The sequence below is a fragment of the Callionymus lyra genome, chromosome 11 (assembly GCF_982586985.1).
Source record: "Callionymus lyra chromosome 11, fCalLyr1.hap1.1, whole genome shotgun sequence".
Lineage (NCBI taxonomy): Eukaryota > Metazoa > Chordata > Actinopteri > Syngnathiformes > Callionymidae > Callionymus > Callionymus lyra.
This window is the reverse complement of record NC_141828.1, coordinates 8,963,795-8,990,291: the sequence shown is the minus strand read 5'-3', so window position 1 is coordinate 8,990,291 and position 26,497 is coordinate 8,963,795. Positions and strand designations below refer to the sequence as shown.

The following is a 26,497-nucleotide window of genomic DNA, read 5'->3' as shown; positions in this document are numbered from 1 at the left end:
GATTATTAAAAAAAAAAAAAAAACAATAAATGATTTTCTTCTGGTATCTAAGGTAAGGTAAGGTAAGGTAAAAACTTTATTGATCCCTCAGGAGGTCTCCTTCGGGAAATTGTTTTTTTTCCAATAGCCATCAATTTTTCATAAACAATAAAAAATAATAAATAAAAATAAAATAAGAAGAACATAAAGAGAAAGAACAAGATGACACAATCTAAGTCTAAAGATAAAGATAAAGATAAAGAACATAGGTCAAAGAAAAACAACAAAGACAAAGGATACAAAGACTAACATAGAACAGAACATCCAGATACTCTCACTCCACTCCTGCCCCCGAACTCAGAATTGTACAATTTAATAGCCCGAGGGATGAATGAGTCCCTGAGTCTATTTGTTTTGCACCTGGGTAGGAGCATTCGTGCACTCATTCTGCTTCTCTGCTCACTGATGACAGTGTTCAAAAGATGACTGTCATCATCCATGATGGACAAATCTGGGTTTGGGTCACAGAGGCAGCAGTCAGAGGACATCCTGACACCTCATCTGGCTTTTTAAAACCGAGTCTCTCCTGGATGACAGAGCTTCAGACCCCTGCAGAGATACATCTTGTATCTGTGATCTCGTAACTGTGACCAGACAGCTGAGGAACGCCGATGAAACCCCTCCAAAAAAAAATCGTTGATCCTTGCACTGTTATCACAGAACGTGAGACTCCCTTGAAGCCATGGTCGGTAACCATGGCGACCATCAAGCAGCAGCGGTGTTATGGTGTGTGAGACGTCATGAGAGATGTACGATGTTTGCTGCTCTGTGTGAACAGTGTCAACAGGAGCACGTCTGACTGGGTCCAAACATCCATTCGGGTCAATTTAGTTTACACTTGACACAACTCGTGCTTTCCAAAACATCTGAGGTGAGACGTAAGATGTGAATGATCTCCTGAATCTCTCGCTTCCAGCCTGCTGTTCACCAAGGTGAAGCTGGAGGAGGTGGTGCTCGGCCCGGCGGCCGCCCTGCAGACCTGCGAGGAGATGTTGCAGCGATGGCAGAGCCGCCACGACGCCGGTCGCTACAAGTGAGTCGGACCCTCCGCGAAGTCTCTCTGGTCCAAAGATCTGCTTTGAAGGAGGTTATGGATTACCTGTTGTGTATTCATGAAATATTCACGTTTGTGCGGTTCACCAATATTTAATGAGCCTGGAGTGAGCGCCAGCGGAATCATTGATGGATGAAATACATTTCAAATATTGAAACTTCATTTATTTTTATATGTTGTTTTTTTAAGATGCAACTGACTCACTCTCATGTTTCAAATGTTAAAGTCTTCCCCTAAAGATTCAGTTAGTCTCTCATCATGACCATGTTTTGAACTTACTACTTTATTAAGTTCTCCCCCGTCTGAAATCTCAGCGAACGAGAGGTTACGAGAGCGAGGTATAATGGCTTCACTCCTCCTCCAGCCAGCTGTAATCACGCTCTGCTTTGTTTATACAACAAAGTCCCTTGGAGGTGGAGACTTCCTGGATTTATGATGTCCAACCTGGATATTTGACCAATCACAGCAGAGTGGGCGGGGCTTAAGCACATTTTCTAATGTCAATATTTCATTGAAAAGAGAGTTTTTTACAAACAGACACTGATGATACAACAGAGGTCAACGATATATTTAAGACACACTTAAATCAACACATTATATGCCAATAATTGTTTTTATTTTATAATTGAATCTAATAATATCTATATTGAAAGGTTGATTTAAGAAACATATATATATACTGTATATATATTTTAAAAAGCACTGAGCCACTCACTCAAACTTTCAAATTGCAGAAGTTTAGTCAATTAGCTCGGTACTCTTTTAATACTGTCTGGTGGCACAGCGTAGTATTAAATTTGATAAACGTGTAAATTAATAATAATAATATTTAGAACGTTTTTATTTCTAATTTTTTGGAATTGGTTTATCATGTTTTATTTTGGAAAAACAACATTTCTGAGGAATATTTGCTGCTTGAAGATGCTTGTTTAGTCAACTTTACTCCAGAAATAAACGGGTAAACTAGCAAAAATTAGTAAAAAATAAACTCTATATGGAACCATTGTTTTGCAACACTCTAAGGCTCTTACTGATTTAGCATTATGATGGGATGTCTCTTTCATGTACTTAACGTTTCTTTGCTGATCATGGTATTTTCTTCAGAATCAGAAACTTGTATTGCCATTATTGTAAAAACAACATAGGGATTTGTTGTCAGTAGAGAAGGAAATAAGATAACACACAAATGTAATATAACACACAAATGTAACACAACACACAAATGTAATATCTGGATTCAACGCTGCGGTCGGAAGAAGAACCAAACAGATATTACATCCGAGTTGAAACACCAAACCTCCGAGTGTTAATCTTGTGTGTATGTGGCTCGCAGGCTGCAGGGACGACCGCTGTCATCACTGTAACCAACTCATAAACAGACATTGCTTCATCTCCAGGACCAGCCAACAAACACCACACACACACACACACACATGCATGGGTTAGTGCCAGTCGCCTAATCTCACGGCGAGCGACTGTCATGTTAGAAATAATTGACCTTAGCTCAACAACAGTGCCGGTGTGTCCACAAGTGAGTCCAACAAAAGTACACAAAGTGAGTAAATCCATCATAAAGTATGTTATTTAATGGTTGTGATCAGCTATAGAGTGAAAATAACATCATTATTTATTATTAAATGTCGGTGTTCTTTCTTGCTCTGGCGCAGTGAGACGGACGAGAGCAGCAGCATCCCGCAGGCGGACAAGACCGAAGCGGTCCCTGCTGCCCGAAAACACTCCCTTCAACTGACTCTGCCGGACTTCCGGGACGTGGCGACAGGTCTGCCAAGTGTTTTTTTACGCTCCAGCAGAGTTCAGCGCGACACCTTGAGTCACCGTTTTATCCTCCATTAACATGCTGCCCCCCTGAGATTTGAACTTGGCGCAAGGTTCAAAAACACGTTCAGTTAATAACACTGTATACATATATATTAAAGTTCAACTAATGTGTTGATTTTAGTTTCTTAATTTGATCTTTGACCTCTATTGTATCATCAGTATCTTAAGCCCCGCCCACTGAAAATACGTTTTTCTGGAGATTCAATCTTGTTTACCATAACCACACCCACTCCGTTGTGATTGGTCAAACATGCTATGCTAATGCTTGTTCTTTATTCTTAATCTGTACTCTTTTGAAATCCTTCCGTCTTGACGCTCTCAGGTTCCCCGAGCCCGTCCTCAGTGGCAGCATCTCGCCTGGAGGCGGCGCTGTCCGACGTTTCCGACCTGAGCTCCGTCAGACGCCAGGGACCCGCCTACGTCTGGACCACCCTGGAGTACATCTGGTTACAAGCTGGTACGTCACATCAGGTCGTTAAAACTTTTCTATAAAACACCCGACAAACATTTTCATTAATTCATTTAGAAGACGACGTCGCCGAAGCCACTTACAGGCATGTTTACCGACACACTACCACAGCGGTGGGAGTAGGCTGCGACGCAGCACTTCAGTTCACCATCAGGACTAATCAGAGTTATGTGTCCCAACAACACTATTTCATCGAGTGCAGATATTGAACATGATCTTCTTACACCACTTGTTATTTATAGTTGGTTTTTAGTTTTTTAGTTTTGTGTACAAATCTGATCATCATCTGAAATAGTACAAATCCTTGCAGATTAATACTACCGAGATTAGCAGAGTAATACTACAAAGCCTTGCAGAGTAATACTACGAAGCCTTGCAGAGTAATACTACAGAGCGTTGCATAATAATACTACAGAGCGTTGCGAACTTAATACTACTAAGATTAGTGGTGTCATACTACAAAGCCTTGCTACGTAATGCTACGAAGCCTCAAGGAGTAATACTACAAACCATCATGGAGTAATACTATGAAGCCTTGCGGAGTAATACTAAGAAGCCTTGAGAAGTGATACTACGGAGCCTTGCAGAGTAATACTACAAAGACTTGTGGAGTAATACTATGATGCCTCCTGGAGTAATATTACCAAGCTTAGCAGAGTATTACTACGAAGCCTCCTGGAATGAAACTCCAGGGCCTTGCACCCTTGTAAATTAATCCAACTTTTCATGGAGTAATACTAAGGAGCCTTGCCAAGTAATACTAAGAGGACTTGCAGAGTAATACTTCTGGCCCTCGAGGGCAAAACTAGGAAGGCTCGGTGCGTCGTTTACCAAATAAATGAAGTATGAAGTAGTGAGCCCAATGGAATTATGAGTTGTTGTGAATTATTATGTTGAAACTAGTGGATTCAATTTGCTACATGTGATTAGCTGGTGTTTTAGCAAAAAAATGCTAATAGATGGGAGTCGCTCTGGTTATTGACCAGATTTAACTCCCTCATCAACACAACTCAAACAAAAGATATCAACTTAATTGACTTATCTTGGTCTTCCGAGAATCAAGAACATTTTATCCGGCTATAAATGAACCTGTATATGAAATAATCAGTGAAAGTACTCGTGATATTATCATCGTCGCTGAACAAGCTGCGATTTCTTTTTTTTGAATGAAGCGCCGACTCCCAGATGTGCAAGTTCTCGTGCGAAAGACTTTCCTGCTCACTGACCTGCTTCCGCGCTCAGATGTGTTTCCGTGTCTCTCGGGAGACGAGAGTTTGTGCACGTTTGCTCTCCGACGCCGCGATCACATGACCGTTCTCAGCCTCGTGTGATATCAGCAGATACGTCCAGGCGACTGCGACTCCTGCCGTCTCTCTGACGTGACTTCAGGTGCGAAGCTTCACAGGAAGCATCGCGGCGAGAAAGATGCTGCGACCGGCGTCATACTGGAGGCGGGACTGGGTGGAGGGGAAACTGAGGGGAACTGAGGGGAAACCGAGGGGAACTGAGGGTCACGTCCTCTGTGGTCCGCTGTTATTTTCTCATCCCGACCTTTGAACCGCGTTATCTCTGTGCTGAGAACCGAATGAAATAGAATAAACTGTGCGCTCGTGTGACGATGCCAGTCGGCGCCGCTGGGCGTATCTACTGATTCCAGGCCGTCAGCTGATCTGTTCGCTCTTCCCAGCATTCCTGAGTCCAGCAGTCACTTCCTCAAAAATGTGTGCATGCCGTAGCACAGAGAGATAGAAAACATGGACGAAAAAAAATTATAGATTTTTTTATTTTATTTTATTTCTTCATTTAATTTATTATTATTTTATGAATGTTTATATTAGATTTTTTTTTTGTTTTACACACTTTTTACACACTTTACAAAAATTATATTTATTTTCATTCCGGTTCTTTTTTTTATTTTATGATCATATTTCCAGCCTGATCTTGTTTTTGTTTCAATTTTTTATTTTATTTTTACTGTCTTAATATTTGTAATAGTCACAATTTTTACTTTACCTTTTTTGTGGAGGAAACTGGCAAATATTTTTTGGACAAGTATGTACTTTTAGCCATTCATTTAGTCATTCGGTTGTATCAAGTGTGTTTATTTTAATACTTTTTGGGGCTGACATCATATTTTTATTATTTATTTTGTATAGATCTTTGAAATTTCATTTTTTGAGAGCCAAGTCTTTTTTCTTCAGTAAAACTTCAAACAGTTTTTTCCAAATTATCTTTAATCATTTCCTTTGTATAGAAAGAATAGTTTAAAATTGCATAACTCATCTTAGTCTTAAAATATTTATTTCTTTTCCATTTCATTTAAAAAAAATAAAGTTTTTTTGGCACTTAATTTGTGTCCTGTTCCCTAGTTTTTTTGTCAGCACAGATCGTATCCCATGTGTTATATCAGGGTCACCTTGACCCACAGACAACACAAGGGATACCACAAACACATTTGTTTTCTTACATTGACCCTGAGAATTCACAAGGGTTAATAGTTCCCCACGTTTCCTCTCTTAACTTCTGACTCTCCCTCGAGGAAGTTGTGTCGACCTCTGACCTCCCTCCTCACCTGCAGCTCATGTAAAAGCTTTCACAGAAATGTAGACGAACCTCTTCGGCTTCTCTCGATGCGGCCCAGAAAGCGAACATGCAGGATCTCCATCTGTGCATCTGACTCACTCGCACAACAAAACATCCAAAGCAAACACACACACACAAGTGTGTGCGTTCTCTTTGCACAGCACACTCGACTCGTGTGTTTACCTGAGAGAAATGTCAGCTCATGGTGATTGGTCGTTGTCATTCACGTCTGTGTGTGTGTGTGTGTGTGTGTGTGTGTGTGTGTGTGTGTGTGTGTGTGTGTGTGTGTGTGTGTGTGTGTGTGTGTGTGTGTGTGTGTGTGTGTGTGTGTGTGTGTGTGTGTGTGTGTGTGTGTGTGTGTGTGTGTCGCAGCGCAGCTTGAGAATGCTATGACCATATTTAGGCAAGAGTTCCAGGACTTCCCAGGCTCCTGTGTGTGTGTGTGTGTGTGTGTGTGTGTGTGTGTGTGTGTGGGGGTGTGTGTGTGTGTGTGTGTGTGAGTGAATCCCAGTGACATGTTTTGTGTACTCGAGCGTCACACAGTTTACATCATAACACGTTGCATAATTTAGGTTAAGTCTAAGTTTAGGTGTTTTACAAGCATCCGTATCTCGTCAGCCACTATTAAAATGATACAGCCACGCCCCTTTTTCACGTGTACACGAAATAAAACACGTGTTTTTTTTTACCATGTTTAATTTAAAAACTAAATAAAATATACATTGTTATGTAAATAATTGAGCAAAGTATTTTATTCATTAGAATCATGTAAAACTAGTGAGACACAAAGAAGAAAAAACAGTAAATTTGCCTGGAAAAAAACACACCTATGCCTGTTTAACTAAGAAGATAAAAAACTGAAAAAAGATATAAATATCTATAAAAATGTATCTATAAAAAACAGATACACACATATTTATCCTTTAAAGACAAGAAAAAAAGAAGAAAAAAAACCTAGAAACCCAGATATGCTTGTAAAACTATTATACCACAATGAAAAACACACAAAATGAACATACCAGTATACAAATATTGAGATCTAACTACAGTACATGTGGGTTAGTTATGTGACCAGATGATCACATGGATTTAATTAATTTAACAATAAAAACGTTAAATATTTAAAAAAAAAACTTGATCACTTGTCCTGTTCCATTTGTGCTTGAAATATTTTGTTCCACATATGAGTGAAAATGCCGCTATTTTAGACACAAAACAAAACTCATACAACTCAACAAAACAACATACAAACACACACGAAAAAATACAAAGAAAACATACTGATTACAAACAAACGCACAAACATACATAGATTCATAAACACTGAAAATGAACACATGCAAAAAAACACATGCTTGTAAAACTGGTGTACCACAAAGAAAGGTACACACAATGAATATACCAGTACACAAAATCAACTTTAAATCTAGAGGTTTTCACGCAAACCAATAACACACATAAAAAATAATACAAAATTCACACAAAACCATGAGGACAAAGAAACACAAAAAACGAATCCAAAAAAAGAAAAAAAAGAAGAAAAAAAAACCAACAACACAAATACATAATGACACACAAATACATGTACATATTTACAAAATTCACATGATGAACAAACATAACCACAAAAACTACACTATCATCACCAACCAAAACAAACTAAAGTATACAAAGAAATTGTCTCATGCATTTATGTGAATTTAAAAAAACACAAAAAACACCTATAGAATCAGACTCACAGGTGAAATATGGGTCGACCATGACACATGTCAATATGTTTTCCGCTGCAAAACAAACACAAAGACTCACATGACACATTAAGGTGAAGAAGCTGACCAGAGGTCAAGGGTCGCCCGGTGACGTCGGTTTCTTCTTCTCACCTGCAGGTGAGATGTTCATGGCGGACGGCAGGTTGAGGGAGGCCCAGTTCTGCGTGGCCGAGGCCAGCACGCTCTTCCCCAACGCCGACGCGGTGCTGCTGCAGCGGGGCCGCCTGGCCGAGCTCAGGGGCCAACTGGACGAGGCCAAGGGTCTCTACGACGAAGCCCTGGCCATCCATCCCACCGGAGAGAGGATCCTGGTGCACGTGGTGAGTGACTTTTGGTTTTAGAATCTAGGAAGTCTCACTTTTTTCTTTTTTTTTTTCCTCCTCAATTTTATTCATAGTTGTGGATCCTTACTGGTCTGGATGCAATACTGCCCTAAAAACACTATAATTGTGTTTAAATGTTTTGTTTGGTTCTTTGTTTTAGGTTTGAACTTAGATGTAGTTTCATATTAAAGCAACACTATGTAACATTTTGTTACATATTGGACAATTTACGATAATTATAACTGTACAATTATTGTTTTTATATATGTTTCTATTGTGATTAGTTTAATTTTGAACAGTACAACACTTAGAAGTATTATTTAAACAATGCTCTTCAACATACCTTGTCCGGACGACCCGCCCTAAGACTGTTTACGTGACTATTAACCTGCTTCACAGACTTTTTGAAGATGAAATGTGAAACCGGCAATAGTTTTTATCTAGTTTTGTGAATAATTGCAAACTTGAAAAAAATTTAAAAAGAGTAAAAATAATCTACAGCAATGCAGTTACACTATTCCGAATCCAGGGGGAGCCAGAATAACTATTTTGAAATCTACAGATGGGGTCTTTTACATTTATAATATACGTATATGCATACATACTATATTTAAATAAGGCGTATATTTGGGTGTATTTTCAGACTTGACGCACTGTACGATTTTAGGAATTTAAAGGATTTTAAGTGCGTGTTATAGCCCGAAAAATACAGTTTATGAAATGTGATAGGAGTTGAAATGTGATTGATAGCAGAGGGATGACAATAGTTGCATTACAACTAACTTGCTCGCAAAATACACTAAATTGTGGCAGTTCTTGGACAAACATCGTAGCTATACTCGTCCTTCTTTGTATGATGTTTTTTCAGCAAGTTTCTACCTCATTGACTTCAATATATATATTTCTACTTACAACGCCTGGAGAACCTTAGAGACGCGTCGTCGTGGGTGGTTCGTAAATACCTGATCAATCGTTATGTATCAATGTTATCTTGCGACAAATGACCCGGAGTGAGACGTCTCTTCCAAGTTTTTCTTCCCCGATGGTTCACTTCCTCCTGCGCCTCATCCGATTCAGCTTAATGAGGTATTGGTTGGTTATTGATCGAGCGGCAGAGACAATCACAGGATCGTCCGGGTGAGACCCGATATCGATCGAACCGCTTCCTCCCAGCGAAGACATTGTTGCGCGTTTTATTCATTCGTAGACACGTCAGTACGCCGGTCCTTCCATAGAAGAGCGGAACAAGGTCAGTCATTATGGGATGGAAGTAAATCACTGTTTGGAGATTAACCAATATTTGAGATTCATAATTAGTTACACAACATTGTTTTGATTGGGTTTAATAATTAAAACATTTTTATAAATACTTGATCGGCTTGTCACGTTCCATCAGGGCTGAAAATATTTTGTTCCTGTATTAGAGGAAAAAAGTGGAAAAAATACCCAAACATGACTGAAAAAAATACAAAGAAAGCATGCTGAATACACAAACCAAAAAATGTACTTAGACATAAATCACAAAGGTAAAAAAGCTGCAAATTTAATAAAATGGAATCAATGCCTCAATAAACGATGGTGACTTTTCAAACTGTGATAAAAATAGACAAAAAATGCTTTAAAAAATACACACTAAAAACACAATAAAATATAATAAACAGAGATAAACCAAAAACAACCAAAACTGCAGGAAGTTTTTACCAAAAACACAGAAAACATAGTCAATAGTTGAAAACATACATACAACCAACACAAAAAAGTACAAAGAAAACTTCTAATTGCATACAAACGCAAAACATACATAGATATGAAACACATACAAATACTCAACTGGAATTCGAGACGCAAAAATATAACTAGAAATGTACAAAATAAAGACAAGTGTGTTCACTATAAACACAAATCCAAATTGTCATAAACTCTATAAACAACTGTACAAAATTCATGAAAAACAGAAAACAAAAATAACACAAAAACATAGACAACCCCCAGGAGTTTACACTTGTCACCGCAGTGATGCTCACACCGGTCCGTACCTGGACCTCCGCCCGACGTCTCCGGACGTGAGCGGCGACGCTTTAATGAGAAGCACAACGATAGCGTGGTGTGCGTCTCATCAGCGAGTTTGTGATTCACTCTGCAGAGACTTCAGATCAATGGCTGAGCTGCTATAAAAAGCTCTCTTGCTCTTCTCCTCTCACCTCATCCCTTCTTCTCTCGCTCACACCACACACTCTGCTTTCATCGCTAAGACCTGCAAATTATTTTGGGAAAACTTTTCATTTGGAAAAAAAAAAAAAAAAAGATGGAGTCCAGCTTCTCCCCCACATCTCTTTGATCGGAGCGGACCCTCTTCCTCTTCCCTGCGCTCTGTAAAGATCTCTCTCTCTTGCCCACGTCGTCCGCCCACTCGCCAGCTCAGTCTCTCCGAGTCTGTCTTGCCGATGATCCAGTGGATTAACCGCAGCTGCTCTGACCTCTGACCTCTCTCTGTTGTCATGGTGAAAGAGGGATATTCCTCAAATCCACCTCGCACACACACACACACACACACACACGACCGCGAGTGAAGACATCACTCTGAATGCCGGCCACCTTGTGACCACATAAGGATAGTGCTGCTGTGCACGTTGCCGTGTGTGTGTCACCGTGTGTGTGTGTGTGTGTGTGTGTGTGTGTACAAGTGTAGTTCAGATATGCGTCTTTTCCATATTTGGCCTTTGAGAGAACCAATCCCAGGGGGAGAAATGCTGAAACAAATCCAGCTGGCAGCTTCTACACTGGGTCTCTGACAGGGCAGATGTGTTCTCAGTGTGTGTGTGTGTGTGTGTGTGTGTGTGTGTATGTGTGTGTGTGTGTGTGTGTGTCTGCGCCCTCATTGAACCACATATTTAACTCGGCTATTATTATGAATCGTACGAATCCATTCACCATCCAATGAGCCATTCTTTTATCATCATTTATGATCTTAATTTTGTTTTTTTCAAGTTAATATTTGGTTTAAAAAAATTGGGGATTAAAAAAAGTACTATAACATGCATTTAAAATCCTTTAAATAATCCAAGTACTACTGGGAATACTTCAATGATACGCCTAATATACATACAGTATTTATGCATATGAATTGACTATGAATGTTAAAGACCCTGTCCGTAGATTTGAAAATAGTGATTCTGCCTCCCCCTGGTGTTGGAGTAGAATAAATGAATGAATGAATTGTTTATAGTGTCACTGCTTTGCTGTAGATTCTCTTTTCCGTGTTTACATTTTTTTTTCAAAACAAGATAAAAACTCTTGATAATAAGACGAGAAGAATCCTGTATCACTTGTGTGTAGTTACAATATTCTACCAATAGGGTAATAATTTGGGGTAATTGAAGCTGAACTAATGTCTCTTCAAAGGAAACAGAAGTATTTTTTTCTCGTGCTATTTGATTTTGGCTTTTCTTACAAGACATGAAAGTGTTTTTCTTTCAATGTCTTTCAATATCATAAGCAGTTCCATTGCACGTATTACTATCAAGAATGTGAATGAGTGGGTTGAAGAAGCTCTTCTAGCCAAGGATGTGTATCGTTTAATTTTGTCTTTCTCTGCTGTTTTGTTTATGATTTAAAATACACAATGTAAAAATATGTTTTAGGCCATTAATATATAATGAATATTTTTTTCTGTAGCTTTTATTAAGCAATTTTTCCTAAAATATGTTTTATTATCACTAAAAATGTTTAATTTTTATTATATTATATATCTGTTTTTTTCTCCTTCTTTATAGTTTCATATCAGAAGTAAATTAATTTGGGTTAGCAGACAAAATATTAGTCGTGAACCACTAGGGGGCGCATTTCAGGTCAAATAAGCCTTTGTGACCCACAGCCATGGCGTGGACAGGAATACTGATTCCAGGGTGTAGATATTATTTCAAAATTGTGTTCTGCAAGACATTCCCGAGCCAGAGAGTCGACGTAATCTCTCAAATCTACTTCTGCCACCTGGAACAGAAGGCTGTTGTTTATAGTCGTGGCAGCTCTCGTGAGACTTCAGCACGGTCGCTGCTCTAGTCTCAGACGACGACTGTTGGATGAACTACATGCTGACGACACAGTAGTGGACCCGCTGTGTTAAGGATTAAAGTGTAGCTAATACTGTCGTCCGTGCACGGCGGCAACAAGCCGTGGTGGGAGAGCGTGCGGGACATTTCATTTCCGAGCATTTCCCATCTTTCTGGCTTTGCATCATCCTGCCAGAATCCGACCTACAGTCGCTTCTTTCCCTCTTGGCGGCCCTGGCTGCTCGCATGTATTTTTAAGCTGTATCTGCCGCGGACGCTTTATGTGCCGGTGGCCCATTTATCGCGCTCTCTCTCTCTCTCTCGCGCCTTGAGGGGGATTCGGAAGATATTCTTGGTTGATATTCTTCCACTGGAGATCCGCAAAAGTACATACTGTACTTTTCCTTGAGCGTCCCGGAGATCCGATCGTTATTAGGCCAACAGATGATAGAAGCAACGGCTTTTGTTCTGGAAAAGAGGGACATTTATGGAGATTTCGGAGTCGCCTATGAGTTTGTGAAAGAGAATCCGTTCTAGTTTGGAAACTGTAGTTTATTCAGCCGTGGTTTTCAAGAGCGCTGTAATCTAATACAACCAGGGTGTAACCAGGCGACAAGGCTTCATGTGCCACATGGCTCTGTGAGGCAGCTGTCTATTCCACGTCTCAGATGGATGTTGAAGCTCCTAGATGGCCTCTTATTGTCGTCATCTCCTATCTGGATTATGCTCCTGTGTTGTTATAGCGAAGATAAATCAGTGCTTTATTATTTGATGTCAACACACAAAACACAGCAGGTATAAACAAAAAATAATGAGCAAAAAAAACATGTATTTTAGTCATCAGTTGATTGACTGTCTTCATTTTTAGTTCTCACTTTGTTTTTATTGTGTAGGATAAATTAGTTAGGAATAAACACAAATAAAACACACCAAAACACACAAATGGACTGAATTTAAAGAAGACGTGTTAAGAAAGTACACAAACTGTACAAAATAAAACAATAATAGCTAACTAAAATAACCATACACAGTCTTACAAACCACACATGGATGATGAAACACAAATGTATATTTTAGTGTGTGAAAACATTTGGTGTAACCATAGTAAAACATTTAAACAAATTCATGTTGTCATCTACACACACACAGGAGTGTACATATGCAAATGGTAAATACAATATTCAACTCACAGTGAAAAAAACGAGTCTACACAGATAAAGCACTATTAACACACAATAAATCTCCACAATCTCAGCAAAATATATATAAATAGAAATTCTTAAAATACACAAAATGTGTACCAACCAGTGCTTAAGGAAAACAAACTAAGTCATATCACATTGTAAAAACATGGCAGGATAAAATCAAAAACAAGGAAATGAAAATGTAAAGCAAAAGAAAATACACAACGGTGTACACAAGAGAAGAACACAACACTGGTGACAAGATGTCCTCGGTTCACAGAAATGGGGGGGGAAGGGGATGGAAAAGCCCATGACTGGAAGTCATGTAGAAACCAAGCAGACCCCGAGGTGCAGCCCATAATAACCGGGCGACCAACATGTTCACTTATTCACTACGCACCACTTAGCTCTCGGCCGCTATGTGTTGGCTTTTAGAGAGTGTGTGAGGGAAGTACAGTGGACTCACAGTTCTGGTCAGCTGCTGGTATTTTAGGATGGGTGAGGGTGTGGTGGAGGCAGCAACACTCTGGTATGTGTGTGTGTGTGTGTGTGTGTGTGTGTGTGTGTGTGTGTGTGTGTGTGTGTGTGTGTGTGTGTGTGTGTGTGTGTGTGTGTGTGTGTGTGTGTGTGTGTGTGTGTGTGTGTGTGTGTGTGTGTGTGTGTGTGTGTGTGTGTGTGTGTGTGTGTGTGTGTGTGTGTGTTTGTTTGTTCCCAGCCCGCGGGACACATCTGAGCACCTATCCCGGTCGTCTGTCAGGCTGTCCGCCTCGTCAGCTTTTACACATTTGCCCCCCCCTTAACCTCATTATGGTAAGTGTTTTGGTGTGTATTTGAGGCACACGGTGCATGTGTTTGAGCGTGCGTGTGTGTGTGTGTGTGTGTGTGTGAGCGAGTGCGGCGCTCAGATGGGGAGCTGATCCTGAAATGCGTCCAGTCTCGCTTCCGGCGATGGCACGAAATGAATCTGACCCACTCCCAACATCCTCCACATTGCTCTGAGTCAGCCTCGCACACTCGTCCGACACACACACACACCGACACACACACACACACACACTTCACACACACTCTCAAGGACGAGGACTCGTGAATTAATTGTGTCCCAATTATCAGACGCTCGCCATCTTCCTCGCGCTCGCGTCGACTGATTAGATCATGCAAATGCATTATTTATAACGCTCGTTTTTCTCGCTGCTCCATGGGATCGCCTAGCAACCGGGAGAAATGTATTCTGTTGAGGAAGACCTGCAGTGGAGGGAGAAGAAGAAGAGAGAGGACTGGAAATAACTATCTGGAGTTGGCCGCAAAAACCTCCGTTTGGCTCATCTGGGTTGACTTATTTCTGTTTGTCGACGCCGCCATTTTCATTTCCATGCATCGCCCTTTTCGCTCGTCCCGTCGCCAGGTTGGCTGCTTTTCAAACTCTTAATGAGCCCCCCCAAACCCCCCCTCGTCCCATTAGACACTCGATCTCGACTTTCCTTCTGCGCTCTCAAGGCCGAGCTCACGCCCTCGTTCTCCCTCCCGAATTAACTCGGTCGCACGTCCGTGAGATCGCGTGAAGATGGAGGAGGGTTCGCGAACATGAGCTCGTGTTTACGTTTCCTTGCTTTTTTCTTTCATCGCCATCTTTTTTTTTAATCAACAGTTTGTCATCTCGCTCTCCGTCTTCAATCTCGTGTCACACAATTTGTTGTCCGTTATTGGAGCACCAGTACTTCAGCAGTACCAGCTTGACACCAGTTTGGTGATTCATGAATGTAGCCAAGACCAGGGCTGTGTCTCAAATCGCGCACTTCTCTGAGTGCACTGCTTTACAGTATACTGTAAGATAGTGCACTTACTTGCCCAGTGCTCAAATTATAACAGTGTAGTTCTGTCTCAAATCAAACTCTGCTGCTACACACTAACAGGAAATGACTCGACAGCTTCTTCTTCTACTACTTTTTAACACTGATTGTAACCAGTCGTTGAAACACTATCGCTGACACTTGACATAACTTTTCACCAATGGAAACAAGTTATTAAGTTGTGTTTCATTGTGTTATTGATGTTGTCGTGGGTTTTTTTTTGTTAAAATTAGTGTTTTCTCATTATATTTACGTCAGTATCTGCTCCGAAGACGCGTCGTCAGTGACGTAGCTTCAGTTTAGCTTAACGTTAAGGGTGCAAAAGTGTCCATCGATCCAGACTCAATTTTCTGGCCATTTGAGGGCTCATAGCGCACTACATTTTCGCACACTGCTCAACATGGACACACTTGTGCACTCAGAATATTAAGTGTATGTGCAGAAGTGTGCGATTTAGGACACATCGCAGATAAGCTTAAAACATTTCTTTAACTGAAAAGAACAGCTAAACAAGGCGCATCTACTGGCCATTATATGTGCGATGCTATGGTATCTATAGCAACCAACCAAGCAACCAATCTTCAACCAATGGCCCTTTTCCACTAACCCTTGCTCTACTGGACACGGCTCGATTGTACCGGCTTTTTGTTGCGTTTCCACCAACAGGGTATCTCGAAGCAGATCCTATTTTCAGTGTTTCCTGCTCTGCTTCGGTACCAAGCGAGCCGAGCAGGTACTAAAAAGGCACTCGGTGACCGACTGCCGGGCACTGAAGAGTCAGCAGCAAGACTCCCAATACGAGAAACAATTCATTTTTATATAAAAAACAATGCAAGAAGAAGAACAATGTCTCGCTCTAAATAGTTGTTCCTGGTGCTTGGATGGGGTCCAGACCTCTTTGTGTCTGCTAAGTACACCATTGTCTCTAAGTTTTGGGGCTCTCTGTTATTTTGTCCCCGTCCCTCAGGGTAGGTAGCGAGGCCAGTGGAACCACAGCACCAAAAGAGTGGTGTTGAGTCATGAAGGGCAGGGACTCTGTGGTGTAAAAGTGCCATGACTCTCTGTAGCTAATCTTGATGTTGCTATGCTGGTTTTTGGTTGTTAGATGTGTTGCTAGTCTGATGTCCAACCACTCACGTACGTCAGCACGATGACAAAAGATAGAATAGCGGTTGGGGATGCAGCCAACCACCGTCTAAGCAAGGGAGTGACCTTTCCTTACTGAGTCGCACTGTGTTGAAAAATAGAAATTCAAAGTTAATTTTCTCTTTTAAAACAACGACGGGTCTTAGCTCAGCTTTTGCGTTCACTGAGAATTTCGGCAACTTGGTTAGCAACACGTTCTACAACAGTTACTAAATTTAGAGAACAGCTGCTTCAAGCCTTACAGGAAGCAGTTTGTATGTTTTACTGGAACAGGTTTGTGATGTCGGAGATGTTGTTGTTACTAGCGGGTCAGATAACTGGAAACCATGTAGGACACATGCCAGGCCTGTATGTGGCGCTGTAATCCTGTCACAACATTAACAAGGTGTGGTGCAAGAAGAAGTACACAAACACGGTGAGTGAAATGACGACAATTTTGTGTTTATATATCCACCTATAGCATGCATACCTTCACAATTCGATACAGTAAAACACCTTCCTTCAAAAAACTGCATTTTATCCCCCCCCCCCCCCCCCCACATGTAACGCCATGACACCGCCACAGACGTTAGCTTAGCTTAAATCATCAACCACAACATTACCAACACCCGACTCCACTTCCCTGAAACTCTTGTGACATTTTCCGCTGACGACTCCTCAGATCGTTCGCTGCTTTTCAAGCCTAAATTCGTCCTCAGAGTTGAGAAAACGCTGGCCTTTCCGCAGATTGGCTGAGCTCAGATCAGTTGGGTTTGAAATGGCAGAGCCAGAGAGAAAACCAAGCCGAAGATCATCCGAGGTAAAAGTGGAGACAGATGGTAGTTACAGTACACCCGCCCTCCGTGCGCTCGCTGTGTCACGGCCGACGAGCGCCTCCTTTTTTTTCACTTTGACACGACTATTATTGGAAATATGAAACCACCTCCAGCCTCTCCTGACTTTTACACTCTTTCTTCCTAATGACACCCTCACCTGTGAACAAGACACCAAGGTGCTCTCATCAATACACACTAAACTCATGCATGCAAATTATACACAACAAAGCATGAACCAAGCAGAGACACACAATCTATAACATGCACACAAAAAGAACCGAAGAGAAGCATCTTTTTCCATCTAAATTGCAAATAGCACACAAATAAATACACACTGGTGGCAAATAATACACAAAAACATAGTGAACATGACAATAAAAGTAACAAATGACACAAATTACCGACTTATAGTGCAACTAACAAAACAGTAACATTTCTTTTTCAATAGAGTGTAACTTGGAGACTGAACTGAATTAGTCATTTCTATTTTTTTGTGTAGTAGCTCAAGTGTGTAGTTTCTGTTGTAAATTACACGATTCTTTTAAGCATCAATAAAATAGGAGTCAGCATTCGATTGATGAAGCTTCTATGGATCCATATACGTCTGTCAATTTTGTGAAGTAGAAATCAAGGGACTTGTGTTACTCCTTCAGTGTGTGTGCGCACACGTCAAACGCACAATTCGCAGTGAGTCGCCCTGACAGAAGTAGCGTTGGATCCCGGCAAGAGCTGGTTTTCCCCCGTTCTCCGACTGCAAAGAAACATTGGAAGATAGGAAAGTGTATCCAAGAATATTTGTAGTGTGTGCGTGTATGTGTGTGCATGTGTGTGTGCGTGCATGTGTGTGTGGGTCTTACTGAAAGTTGCATCTGAGCCCCAGGACAGCAAAGTGAGCTCAGCCCAATTAATTTGGAGCTTGTGAGAAACGACAAAAGTGTTCGTCCAACCTGAGGCCAGTTAAGCATGTGTGTGTGTGTGTGTGTGTGTGTGTATGTGTGTGTGCTTGTCATGCTAACTTGTGTGTGACTGCAGATCGCTAACTGAGAGCTAGTTTGTTTGCATTGACAGCAATATGACTCTAGTTCTGATAATCAATTCTTGTTGATTGAAGGTCTTTGTTGGTCAAGTATGACCTTCACACACACACACACACACACGCACCTACAAGCAAACACACACACACACACATAGGTTGCATGTTAACAATGTTATCAGGAGAGCCGAAGGCAGCAGCATTACTGCACGACACCAGCACCGACACAGTGTCACACGGAAGTTCTTTCCACTTTCCACTGCAGGAACTTCCTCTGTGCACTGACAGCTTCAAAGTTTAGAGTCGTACGAAGAGTCAAAAAGTCAACGCACGACTTCTGTTTTATCTCTTTTAATGACAATAATATAAAGTTGAAGGCGATTTCAATATCTGCAGTTTTTTCCTCATCATTGTGAGGTTTGAATGGACGAAAAGTCAACAACACAACTGGTATTTTTTCACTCGTGTTGATTCAGTCGCTGCAGTTATGTCGAGCAGGAAGTCGATTTTAATAACCAATATTAACTTTGGCGCCTGGAGCTACAAGCAAGTGTCGAGTTGTTGAATCAACGATGAAGTTCTCCTCTTCTGCTCCACGACTCACCTGCGCCGTGGCTCCTCCCACTTTTCTAGCCATGTTGAACCTTCTCCAGTGTTTGCTGCTCCTCCTGCAGCTAATGTTTGCTGGTTCACCAGCGGTGACTGTGCAGCGCCGGAGTGTTGTGTCAACGAGTGTCAGTGTTGTGTCACCGCAGCGACAATGATTGCCACGAACACAATCGAGAGTTTTGTCTGCTCTCTTGTGTGTGTGTTTGGAGACGTCGCCGTGGCAACCGGAGCATAACAAACAGAAATGTGGTTTCTAAAAATTAACAAACATGTTAAAAAATTGTTTAGATACAGAAATGCATAAAATACACAAACATGTATAAGTCACACACCAAAAGAAATCATATATGGATAGATAACAAAAGGATATGCACACAAAACCCACACATTATTCACACAAAGACACAAAAAGATGCGACAAAAAGAGATTTAGGTTAAAGAAATAAACAATAAGATAGGGTTATACGCATAACAAACACAATACAAAACTCACACATGTGCACAAGGCTGAAATTCTCAAAACCTGTCGTCACACAATCAGCAAACAGTAGTTACACACAAAAAGCATGGATTTTGAAAAAGGTCGCTCAGAATCACACACACACCAAACATGAACATAATCCATGAAAAAGGAGAATTTCTAAACAGAAACATACAGTAAAACACACAAAAATAACAACACACAAAAACTCACACTCTGTGTAAATAATTCAGAATAAGATGATAAGCAACACGACAAGAATCATGGTCAAGAAAATAAAGTACAAACCAACACACATATGGAGACACACAAAAAGAGTCATGGTCAAGAAAATAAAGTACAAACCAACACACATATGGAGACACACAAAAAGAGTCATGGTCAAGAAAATAAAGTACAAACCAACACACATATGGAGACACACAAAAAGAGTCATGGTCAAGAAAATAAAGTACAAACCAACACACATATGGAGACACACAAAAAGAATCATGGTCAAGAAAATAAAGTACAAACCAACACACATATGGAGACACACAAAAATAATCATGGTCAAGAAAATAAAGTACAAACCAACACACATATGGAGACACACAAAAAGAATCATGGTCAAGAAAATAAAGTACAAACCAACACACATATGGAGACACACAAAAAGAGTCATGGTCAAGAAAATAAAGTACAAACCAACACACATATGGAGACACCAAAAAAAAAAATCATGGTCAAGAAAATAAAGTACCAACCAACACACATATGGAGACACACAAAAAGAATCATGGTCAAGAAAATAAAGTACCAACCAACACACATATGGAGACACACAAAAAGAATCATGGTCAAGAAAATAAAGTACCAACCAACACACATATGGAGACACACAAAAATAATCATGGTCAAGAAAATAAAGTACCAACCAACACACATATGGAGACACACAAAAATAATCATGGTCAAGAAAATAAAGTACCAACCAACACACATATGGAGACACACAAAAAGAGTCATGGTCAAGAAAATAAAGTACAAACCAACACACATATGGAGACACACAAAAAGCCACCATGAGAAAAAGACATGTGACTAAACATACAGTTACACAAGGAAATCATAAATTCATGCAAAACAACACACACTGGATTTAAATAAATGCAAAATGAAATACACAAAATGACATGCATCTAAAAACACACAAAGACATACAGAGATAAGACACAAACATTTAATTTGGGATTTAATAGAGCAACATCAAGACAAACATCTATTTGTAATCCATAATAAAACACACAAAAGACAGATAAATACACAAGATCAGAGCAGTGTTTCCAGACCTGAAGTGACCTCTGGTGTCACTCCCCTGCTGTGATTGACAGCTCAGCACTACTTGCGATGGCAAAGGTCACTTTTTAAAGTGACCACATGAGAGCAGAAGCTCTGATCCAGGATTAAAAAAACCAAACAATCAGCATCTGTTCACAAATCAACCACTGTTGCGTCATCGGGTCACATGGTCTCATCATCATCGTCGTCGTGTGTCCAGGGTCGTCTGATGGTGAAGATGGGGCGGGTCCACCTGGGCGAGAAGGTCCTTCGGGACGCGGTCCAGATCCACAGCACGTCCCACGAGGCCTGGAGCGGTCTTGGCGAGGCCCTGCAGGCGCGCGGGTGCAGCCAGGCCCCGGAGCACTTCCTCACGGCCCTGGAGCTGGAGGCCACCTGCCCCGTCAGACCCTTCGGCGTCATCCCCCGGGAGCTGTGACGGGCCGGGTCGCTCTGACCCGACTGGACTTACAAAGAGACTTGTTTGTTTCAGCCTCACAAGAGGAACTTAGTATATTTATTGTGCGGCGACATGGACTCGAACCGGCTCACCTCACTGAACTCAGCTGCTAATCATTCATTTGTGTTGTGACTTTTTGTTTGTTGTGTTTATACGTCAGATTGTTTGCTTACATGCTGCTCATAAACGTAACACACAAACACCTAGAGAAACCTACACAATTGTAAATATACCTACATCTCAAACAGACAAACACGGTCCTGACCTGAAGATAACAATAAATGTAACACACGTGATACACAAACCACGCACACCTACACCAGACTCATAGACACCCATCAAGATCTCCACAAAAACATACACACATAAACCTACACAAAACACCCAAACATACATCAACACAAAAACACACTACCACATTCATTAACCCACACCTACACACATAGGGCCATAGTCATACACCCACACTTAAACCCAAATACACACAGTTGGTCATACAGCTACACTAAAAGACACACAGGGTTATAATTTTAGACTAAAAACCACACTAGCGAAAACTCATAAATAAACGCTTCCACACAAGACAAAGACCTACACAAAACACTCTTTTCACACTCATCAATCCACACTTAATCCTAAACACACTCATGATAATTTACACTTAAAACTACACACAGGATCATAGACAAACACTAAAGGACACATAGGGTTATATCATTTTATACCAAAACACACACTCATACACCAGCACTAAAACACACTTACACAAAGGGGAAAAATCATACACTAAAGCACATTCTTAAACTGACTCATACACACACAAGGCACACTCATTCACCAACACTAAACAACAATTACACACAGGGTGAAAATCGAATTATCCACTCAAACAAAGAACACACAGGGCCGTTGACACAAACTAAATCACACTCACAAACATTTCCACACACAATCTTCCACCCACACTAAAACCCATTACTACACAAAGGGTCTTACACACACACATCTTACACAAAAACACATTTGTAAACAAGTTAACTTAAGCACATTGAACAACAATAAAAACAAAACGATTCACACACACTAAACACACACAGGATCATACACCCACCCTAAAAGACACACATGATTATATTTTCTATCACCGGTCGAACACGTAAGCACACCTACACACAGGGTCACAATCCTACACTAAACACACTCTTAAACCCGCAACTTAATGCACACCGGCTCATACGCGCACACAAAGAACATAGTCATACACCCACACTAAATCACAGCCAAACATACAGTATGGTGAAAATCTTACACTTAAACAATATTTTATACACACCGGTCACACACCACACTAAAAACAACATGCACCCACAATAAAAACAAAAACCAATTCAACAAAATCATTCACTTACTTACAGCAAAACATAACCTTACACTTTAAAAGTAACAAAGTAAACCTCTACACACTAACAATAACCAACACAAAAACTTGTGACCTTCTGGACGGGGGTCGGTCGATCGTTTTCACCTCAGTCTAATAAGTGTGTTTAACAAGGGTTCTGGTGTGGGTTTGTGTGATTGGGGTTCACCTCTTTCATCATGGCCGTTGTGTGTGTATGTGTGTCTTTGTGTGTGTTACTCATGGGCTGGTAATGCCCTCCATTAAAATCCCTGCTGGACGCTGCGTCTTCACCTGCCCCGTCACTTGTGACTAATGGACATCACTTCCGAGTGCCCGAGCACATTAATGTGAGCGGCGCGAGCGAAGCCGCCGGCTTACGTAACGCCGCCGCTCACTCCTCCACCTCCTCCCTCCATCTCCTCCCTCCATCTCCTCCCTCCGTCTCCCCCACGCCTCTCTCTCTCTCTCTCTCTCTCTCTCTCTCTCTCTCTCTCTCTCCGGGCCGGCCTGATGTGATGTGATGTGGCTCGGTTGCCTAGCAGCCATCCCCTCGCTGGAGTAACCGGGGAGAGAGAGAAACACACACACACACACACACACACACACACACACACACACACTCCTAACACACACTGATAACTCCTGTTGTTCTCCAGCCTTGATGTCTGATGTCTCCCATGCTCTCGTCCCAGCCTCCTCTGATAGATCCCGGGGAGTCCACCTGCCTTCAGAGAACATCCCAGTGAGAATTCCCTCCTTCGTCGATACTCCCGATCGATCGGCTGCTCCCTCTCTCCCTCTCTCTCTCTCTCTCCCTCTCCTTTTTTCTTTACTCGTCCTCTGCTCATTAGTGCGACGTGACACCTACTGTGGCGCTCCAGGAGATGAATGGTCTAATCTCGCCGTGTGAGGAGGGAAGTACACACATGCACACGCACACACACACAGAGACGCACACACACACACCTACATACACACACACGGACGCACACACACACACACACTGGTGACAGCTCTGGTAAAAGGAGATAGATTAACGAGAGAGACTGCAGAGCTGCTCAGAATGACAAGATGAAGCTCAATTTACTGGAGCGAGAACATGCAGAACACACCTGAGATGATCCAGAGTCATAACACACACACACACACACACACACACACACACAATGCTGAGAGTGTTGCCACCATCACTCTTTTCTATCGGACTGAAAATTTAAATCAGTTTTGTTTCTCTCATGTTTATAGTGTACTTCGTAGCTACAATAGAAAAAGATCTCAGACAAGAATGACTCTTGAAGGATAAGAATATATGAGGATTTTGAAGTTTACTGTCATAAACGTGACTCTTTATCTGAGAATTTTTATGTTTATTGTGAAAAATGTGACCCTTATTCCATTATTTTTACTTATAATTCCCTCAATGTGACTCTTATTTGATGCTTTTTTTTCTTTACTATCAGAAAAATGACACTTTGTCTGAGAATTTTGATGTTTACTGTCAAAAATGTGACTGTTATTTCAGAATTTCAACTATTACTGCCAGAAATGTGACTCTATATCTGAGAATTTTGACTTTTACTGTTAGAATCGTGTCTCTTTATCAGAGAATTTTGACGTTTACTTTACGAAATGCGACTCTTATTTGCCTTTTTCTTTTACTATCAGAAACATGAGTCTTTATCTGGGAATTTTGACGTTTACTGTCAAAAATGTGACTCTTTATTCTCTTATTTTGACTTGACTTTAAGAAATGTGACTCTTATTTGACTTTTTTCTTTTACTATCAGAAACATGACTTTTTATCTGGGAATTTTGACGTTTACTGTCAAAAATGTGACTCCTTCATCCGGTATTTTGACTTTGACTTTCAGAAATGTGACTCTTATTTGAGAAGTTTGAGTTTTACTGTTAAAAACGTGACTCTTTATCAAATTCTTTTACTTATAATTTCCTAAATGTGACTCTTATTTGAAATGTATTTATTTTAGTGTGAGAAACATGAATATTTATCTGAGAATTTTGACTTTGACTTTCAGAAATGTGACTTTTATTTGAGAATTTTGACTATTACTGTCAGGAATGCGACACTATCTGAGAAAAGAAAATGTTAGAAATTAAAATGAAATTGAAAAAACAAATATTCAAAATACATAATTAAAATACAAAAAAGTGATTATAAAAGTTGTCAAAATAGAAGAAAATATAATATCCAAAAAAGGTCAAGTGTCATATTAAAACAATAAATATGCATTAAGTCATACACATTTTGGAGGAAAGCAAAGAATGCAAAGGTCAAATAGTGGTCAAATCAAGGTCATGTTAAGGTCAATAGAGGTTTCTTATGAGGTCAGTATTTTAATGATGTTTTGCTGCGTGTTTTTCAGACGATCAATCAAATCTGTTGAGATAAAGTTCTTCATGTGTGACTTTCTCACTCAAGTACAGTTTCAATGTTGAAGTAGTACACAGAAAAAACAAAGTTGTTTGTATGTGTGTGTGTGTGTGTGTGTGTGCCCTGGTATTCAGGTCGGGGGTGTGTGTGGGTGCCAACACTGCAGGGGCACACGGAGGGCAAGAGCTGGCTGTCGCAGCAACACGGTGCCAAACAAGAAACCAAAAACCGTCATTGTGAAGGCCGAACAAGGACGAGGAGTCACAGGTGGGTGACAAGAGTGACCGAGGTCATCGGGGTCACCTGTGGCACCATCATCTCATGCCTTCGTAGAAGAGAGTCTGTTTGGCTACGTCTTATGGGATTCAAACCCTTCACCCTGTTGGGACTTCTGAGCACATATAGACAAGACAATTTCCCAAAGGAGACCTCCTGAGAGATCAATAAAGTTCTACTTTAAGACTTACTGTAGAAAACATTTGATCTGTAACTAGAGTATGATTTGTACCCCTATAAAGTCTGACTTTTATCTCTACCTATAGTTTGTCTTTTATCTCTATCTATAGTTTCTCTTTGATCTCCATCTATAGTTTGACTTTTATCTCCATCTATAGTTTGACTTTTATCTCCATCTATAGTTTGACTTTTATCTCTATCTATAGTTTGACTTTTATCTCTATCTATAGTTTCTCTTTGATCTCCATCTATAGTTTGACTTTTATCTCCATCTATAGTTTGACTTTTATCTCTATCTATAGTTTGACTTTTATCTCCATCTATAGTTTGACTTTTATCTCTATCTACAGTTTGTCTTTGATCTCTATCTATAGTTTGACTTTGATCTCTATCTATAGTTTGACTTTTATCTCCATCTATAGTTTGACTTTTATCTCTATCTATAGTTTGACTTTTATCTCTATCTATAGTTTCTCTTTGATCTCCATCTATAGTTTGACTTTTATCTCCATCTATAGTTTGACTTTGATCTCTATCTATAGTTTGACTTTTATCTCCATCTATAGTTTGACTTTTATGTCTATCTATAGTTTGACTTTTATCACTATCTATAGTTTCTCTTTGATCTCCATCTATAGTTTGTCTTTTATCTCTATCTATAGTTTGACTTTTATCTCCATCTATAGTTTGTCTTTTATCTCTATCTATAGTTTGACTTTTATCTCCATCTATAGTTTGTCTTTTATCTCTATCTATAGTTTGACTTTGATCTCTATCTATAGTTTGACTCTGATCTCTATCTATAGTTTGTATTTGATCTCCATCTATAGTTTGACTTTGATCTCTATCTATAGTTTGACTTTGATCTCTATCTATAGTTTGACTCTGATCTCTATCTATAGTTTGACTTTGATCTCTATCTATAGTTTGACTCTGATCTCTATCTATAGTTTGTATTTGATCTCTATCTATAGTTTGACTTTGATCTCTATCTATAGTTTGACTTTGATCTCTATCTATAGTTTGACTCTGATCTCTATCTATAATTTGTCTTTTATCTCCATCTATAGTTTGACTTTTATCTCCATCTATAGTTTGACTTTTATCTCTATCTATAGTTTGACTTTTATCTCTATCTATAGTTTCTCTTTGATCTCCATCTATAGTTTGACTTTTATCTCCATCTATAGTTTGTCTTTTATCTCTATCTATAGTTTGACTTTTATC

At 40.2% G+C, this 26,497-nt stretch overlaps 1 protein-coding gene across 1 annotated transcript in view; it reads left to right on the top strand.

Annotated features, from left to right (window-relative positions):
• The window catches only part of ttc7a (tetratricopeptide repeat domain 7A), a 59,693-nt gene extending 34,387 nt beyond the window's left edge, over positions 1 to 25,306 (top strand). The window contains exons 17-21 of the mRNA XM_087803265.1: positions 956 to 1,072; positions 2,761 to 2,873; positions 3,255 to 3,389; positions 7,871 to 8,073; positions 20,784 to 25,306. Of these exons, the coding sequence (XP_087659391.1) occupies positions 956 to 1,072; positions 2,761 to 2,873; positions 3,255 to 3,389; positions 7,871 to 8,073; positions 20,784 to 21,002 (787 nt within the window). The 3' untranslated portion in view covers positions 21,003 to 25,306. The remainder of the gene's footprint in view (positions 1 to 955; positions 1,073 to 2,760; positions 2,874 to 3,254; positions 3,390 to 7,870; positions 8,074 to 20,783) is intronic.
• The last annotated feature ends 1,191 nt before the right edge of the window (positions 25,307 to 26,497 follow it).